At 39.4% G+C, this 6,225-nt stretch overlaps 1 protein-coding gene across 4 annotated transcripts in view; it reads left to right on the top strand.

The window, feature by feature from the left end:
* Positions 1-392: 392 nt before the first annotated feature.
* Positions 393-6,225, top strand: part of CAMSAP1 (calmodulin regulated spectrin associated protein 1) — a 27,398-nt gene continuing 21,565 nt past the window's right edge. For all 4 annotated transcript variants that reach the window (XM_026860378.1, XM_026860376.1, XM_026860377.1 and 1 more), the window contains exon 1: positions 393-555. In XM_026860378.1, coding sequence (XP_026716179.1) covers positions 393-555 — 163 coding nt within the window. The remainder of the gene's footprint in view (positions 556-6,225) is intronic.

Below are 6,225 nucleotides of genomic sequence, written 5' to 3'. Positions count from 1 at the left end.
GGGGGGGAGGATGGCGGGGTGTGTGTGTTGGGGGGGGAGCGCCCCGGCCTTTCTTTATTGCCGCGGTCGGGCAGGTGATGGGGCTGCGCCTTTCTTCTCTGACGAACGGCAGCGCGGAGCCTCGCGGAAGGGTTTTCCGTGAGCAGATCCGTGGCTTTCACAAAAAGGGATGCTCGCCCTGCGGTCGGATGTCTTTTGATTTCCGAGTGGATTTTGAATTGCTAAAGAAGCCCTGCCGAGGAAAACCCTGCAGGCTGCCGGGCCTGTGCTGGGCAGCCCACCGTATTGTGCCCGGTAGAACGCGCTGGCCAACTCCTCTCCTGGGCGGTTTTCAAATTGCCGTGGGAGCCATGGCTTGTGTAAAAGTCCGCTGTCTTTTGTTTTTGTTTCAGATGGTGGATGTTGATGTTTGTGCGAGTGGAGATAGTACCAGAAGAAAAATGGATGCCCTAACAGATAGTGCAGTTGAGATTGTCCCTTTGGAGCTCTATGATTCAGCCAGAGCAAAAATAGCTGCTAATCTACAATGGATCTGTGCTAAAGCCTACGGAATAGGTAAGATCACTCTTTCTCAGGAAGTCATTCTTCATTCTTGCATTCTCTGTCTCCCTTGCCATTCCAGAAGTAATTAAATTTGGCTTAAATCACCTTTGTTTTAAATATCAATAATATGACACCGTTCTCTTGTAATATTATATGTCTTGTGGTACCTTCGACGGGAATAATGCAACTATATGAGATGTCCTGAATCAGCAAACCTAATGGTGAACGCTCCCAGATTGTACTTGTGAAGAATGCATACCTCAAAATGTTTAAATCCTCTTTTTAGCTAAGCAGACTTTCTTCCACAGAACTGTATGTCACTGCTTGCAGGCCCCGAATCCCTCCAGTCTGGGAAGGCTTAGTCTAGTCTTGGCCAACAGATGCTACTCTTAAACCCTTAGTATACTCAGTTAGTTTTTTTTTTTTTTTTTTTTGGTCAGATTGTGAGTTTGGTTTAAAAATGAACTAAAAAGCAACCAATTTATGATCAGCACCGTTCTTTTATATAAAAGAAATGTTGAATGAGCAGACGCAGCTTGTCTGCATTCTGTGACATTAAGCAGCAAGTTGGAGGTGATAGAGGACTTCTTTCCCTGTGTTGTCATAAACTTTTCCAGTCAAACGTGGAAAAATAAAGATTCTTGGAGTATCACTCGAACAGTATTTTCCTGGCATCTACTGAAATTTGCTTTTTTATTTTGAACTAGATCTACCTGTCTAGTCTGAATTACCGTTACTAGGTACATCTTGAATTTCAGTAGCTTCATTATGAAGAAGTATGATGGAATGCTTGTGGGTTTGGTTTATCCAGAACAAAACGTATAACAAAACCATGTACAGAAGCTTGTCTTGGAAAATGAGGTAGCCCTGTTAATCTAAGTCTAATTCGCCAAACTCATAATATGCTTAATGGATTAGCGCTAGCTTACTTGGTGACAAGGCTGAAGAAAAGCAGCCCATTCCTGCAGTTTAATATTAATCCTTGTTGGAATATTTTTCTAGATTATTTTTCATTTTCAATATTTCCAACTGTGTCAGTGTTCTCATCATCTTAACGATTGTGGGGAAAACAGAAAATCATGGGTTTATAATGTTCAATATTAGTGAAGGTATTTCATTGCAAGCAACGAGACAAACCCCATTTATCAGATGATGTTTAAAAAATGTGGGAATTTTGGGAGGGTTAGTAAAGCACGGATAACTTAAAAGCTGAACAGGTATTTCCGTGTATAAATATTTTTCAGTTGCTGGAATTGTTTGTGATGTTTCCTGAAGACTTTTTAGTGATCATAGATAAAATGGATATTCCAGACATGGAGACGCACTATTTATATTATGACTTTGTTTCGAAAGAAAGCTAATCCTAAATTAGAATTGACTGGCATGAATCCTACGCTGCAGAGAAAGCTTTATGGCCTCGTGTTTCTTGGTAGTGTCTTCCAGGGCTCCTGAACTCAGGGTTGTGTCTGTCTGCCTTGGACCAGTTAACTGGTTAATAGCAAGTCTGGTTATGCACTTGACAACTCGGACTTAGGTTGAAAAGGACTTTGGCTTTCCTTTGACTAAAACCTAAAAAGAACCCCACCTTTCATAATGACAGTGATGTGATGCACAGAGAAGGCCGTAGCAGCGTTTGCCAGTTCTTTTGCTGGCGTGTAGGCTTGTTCACATTGCATTTTATTAGAAGTTAAATGCCACAAACGGTAGGAAAAAATATTTTTGCTGGGGTTTTTGATGGTGTGTTGTTGGTTTCCAATGAGTGAGGTTTTGTGCATGTGTGTGTGTGTCTTTGCAGGACCATGGTCCATGGAAACTTAGTTTGATTTTTGAAATGGCTCCTTCAAGGTGTTGTCACGTGCTGACCATTACTTCAGGAATAGCATTGCAAAATGTTTAGAAATGTATAAGCCTCTTGAATTCATAGAGAGATGGCTTTAAAAAAGCTTCCTTTGTGATTATAGTTTTGAATAATATTTGAACTTAATACATTACTTGTCATCTCTCAGGGTTTTCTTTTGTGTTAAGGTATTGGGTGGTGTTCAGTGGGTCTTGGGCAGCTACCAAGCAATTGTGATTTGTTATATAAGATCTCACTAGGTGGATGAAAGTGGGGGGGGGGCTTTTTTGTTATTTTGGACTTAGTTCTGGTCAATTTGGTGGAAAAATGCTTCTATGTTTCTAATATTAACACACTGTCTTTTGTTCTGAAGTAATTTTTATCTGATATGGTTTCTGTAATTGCCATCAAGTGGCTAAGTAGAGAGTGTTTCTCTGAAATGTTAGATTTGGAATTGACACTTATGAATAGACATAATCTTGTGCCTTAGTCTTTCAAATGCTGGTGCATATCTTGTATTTCGTTTTCATGTGAGTAAGGCTGAGCTCATGCTGAAGTGTGGGAATAGTCAAGAACAGGAATTTAATTCTCATGTAGACAGTTACTAAAAGTCATTCATCACTGCAGGTTTTACCTGAAACTGTTTTCTATTTACTGTTAAAGGATATTTGAATTCTCCACATCTAAGCTGGCGTCTAAGTAGGAAGAGTTTTCATCCTTTCTTTATTTTCTCAAGGACAAATTACTGAGAGCATGCATGACCCATAATTTGGAGTTGAAGTCTAGTTTGGGCTTAAGTGTTTCATTTGATGATGCATTCCTCCTTTTTTCCCTTCTGGCAATGAAAAGAATTTTGAAAGCCAAACAACCGAGCACAGCTACCTTGTCTCTTCACACAAATACTGCTCATGAGACAGCCCCTCTTCTTGCATAGGAATTGGGCTGAAGGATTTGATTCTGGAAGCCCGCAGCTCCTCCTCGCTGTCTGTGGTGGCTGCCTGCTTGGCACAGATGGACTCCAGAGAGAGGTCTTACAACTGTTTGTCCAAATTCCGGAAGATGGAGGGGAAGGATGTTTTGAAGGAAAGTGTTTCCCCAATCAGTGTCATCTGTCCCCTCAGATATATCTGAGAGTACTCACATAGGTCGCTCCAAAAGCCTGTGCACAAACATCTGGAAACATTTCCACTTGAAAGATGATAAAGCCCATTTAGCTGGTACAGTAGTTTGAGGGAGTGAAATTTGATTAGAACAGAATTCTCCTTTTTAGCAGCATAGTTTGATTAGAGCTAAAAGTGCGCTTTAAGGAATTCTACTAGCTATGCGAAAATACAATTCATAACATTTAAGCGTCTGAGGAGCAAGGGTGCCACTGAGTTTGTGTAACTGTAGTTCACAGGAGGTGAGCGTAGGAGGTTTAGGGAGGCTTGATAAGCTGTCCGGGGGAGAGATTGCTTTTTCACAGTCGGTGGAATGAACCAGATTGCCAGACAGGGCACAGAGGCGAGCAGAGGGAAGCGGACCTGGTCCTTCAGCGCCGCTGTCCCCTCGGGCTCTGAGCAGCAGCACTCAGAATGAGCACAATTGGTACAACCTGGGAAAATGCACAATGGCGATGAAAAATTTTGATTTCTCAGCAGATTTAGTTAGTGTAGAAATTAACGTTTTCCATCATCACCATTGTAATGTTAAAATTTCAGTGTGGAAGGAGTATATGGAAGTTTCTCAGTGTTGAAGCTTGCTGTGAGCAAATGGGTTGTTTGCAACCCTTTCCATAACAAATGTTGTTGCTTCTTTAAAACAGTTGATAAAATTGGTATTTTTCAAAATGGACTTGATGGGCTTTACTTATTTATTAGGGCTAGGAGCTTTACATAGTTTCCAGACTTAATGCTAACATCAGCCTGAGACCTTTGGCAAGATACAAGCAGGAAAGCCAAGGACTAATGTAATGCGTTGTAGGGGAAATGCAAGTTGTGGCTTTTTTAGGTCTGTGAAGTACTTAATCCTTAACCTCTCAAATAAGGTTTTCCAGTACTGTAATAGCTACCCCCAGTCACCAGTTGGTAGCAGCAGTGTGAGCTGTTTCCTGGCCTAAATCCCTGGATTCTCTGCTTCTGTTCTTCGTCAGCTTTCTTCTCGAGTCCATAGCAAAAATGTTTTTAAGCAAGCTGTTGTGTTTTGCAAATGTTCAATAGTTAACCATTTATTTCTTTAATAATGCCCGTTTCATAAACACTGTTACTTGTGTGAAGTTTACACGGGTGAAGAATTCCATAATTATTATTTTGTCTCTTCTGCTTCACCCAGGTTTGTGGCTTTATGCTTGATTTAAAGATATGATAATGAGAGTGCTGTCGCTCTCACTAGCAGTATAAGAGGTCTTTAGCTTTTTTTTTTTTCTGCCTGTTGTATGTAAATTTTCATTTGTGAAATTATAGATCACTTACGGAGTTTATAATACAGTTGCCTAATGAGAGCCAACAATGAATGTTTTTATTATAATGCAGGTGGGCTAAGCTGCTGAGAACATGTAGCTTCTGCTCATGATCTGCAGCTTAGAGAACATCCATCCGGTACTAAATAATTCTGTGAACAGATACTGATACTAATGAAATCCTGCTCAGAATATGAATAAGCTTCGTTCTGTTTACCATGATGCTTTGGCTCTCTTTCCATGTGAAACCAGTTCTTCATGCTTCTGGAGGTAAAATAAGATGTGGGGTGTATCCACTTCTCCAGTTCAAGGGATAAGTAAATTTGCTCAGGTTGCTGTATTTTTCTTTATCAAATTGTAATCAGGTAGTCATCTCTGAACAGGTGAACCTCTCTGAACAGGTTTTTGTAAGTGAAATGATTAAGAAATGGTCCCTACCCTAAAGCGAGGAGAGTCTGTCAATAATTGTCTCTCTGTTGTTACAAGTGAAGTTATTTTTGTAGTCTTCTAAACAATGTTGTATCCAATGATTTATACTTAGAACTGACTGGTTTTTGAGAGATTAGAACTCATTGATGTGATGGAACAGACCAAAAGAATTGTTTCATGAGAAACTATGATGGTTTATTTTTGAGTCCTTCATCTCTTTTATGAAAGTAGCTGGTAGAGGTATCTCTGCAGTAGGCTCAGTGGGGAAAGAAAACTTAAGAGTTTATGCCCTTGAAACTTTGGAAAGAATTGTTATTACTTCGACTTTGTAAGAGTAGGAAATAGCAAAAAAAAAAAAAAGCATTTTTGTTCTATAATAAGCTGACCGCAGGCAACTAAGTAACATGGTATAAAATTCACATAAAATCCACGTGTAAAAGAGATCCAGTCAACTCTGGTAGTGCAGTATGGTAAACTCTTCGACAGTTCTTGATAGAAATCTTAGGACAAAGTGAACTAACGATGTGTGCCTTCACAGATCTGATTATCAGGTTATGTGTCATTGTTTTTAAGTCACTATAAAAGCAGCGGTAGTTTTTAAGCTTTATGTCTTTTGAACAGTTTATCTAAAACTGGCAGCTATGAAGCTTGTGTTGAAGTGGGTGCTAACTTTTTCCTTGGTTAACAACTCAGAACGTACGTTAGAAAAAACAGAAGGTGTCTGCAAGCTTTTCAATAACGTGTAATTGTAACATTAAAGTGACTTTGGAGTTAAGATAGTATTGGAGACCTTTTTATGAGAAAAAAACGAGGACATGGTTTAATTGGTTTTGGTTTGCTTTGGTATGATTTGTTAAACTGCTCGAGCAGAAATTTTTGTAGCTATAGCTGTAGTTAATTTTTCATGTTGATTTTTTCCGAACTCCAAAGCATAAATGTGTTAAAAAAAAAAAAAAAAAAAAAAAAAAAAAAAAAAAAA

This window comes from Athene cunicularia (assembly GCF_003259725.1).
Source record: "Athene cunicularia isolate RWA chromosome 17 unlocalized genomic scaffold, athCun1 chr17_part1, whole genome shotgun sequence".
NCBI classification, from domain to species: Eukaryota; Metazoa; Chordata; class Aves; order Strigiformes; family Strigidae; genus Athene; species Athene cunicularia.
This window is presented reverse-complemented; position numbering and strand designations above follow the sequence as displayed.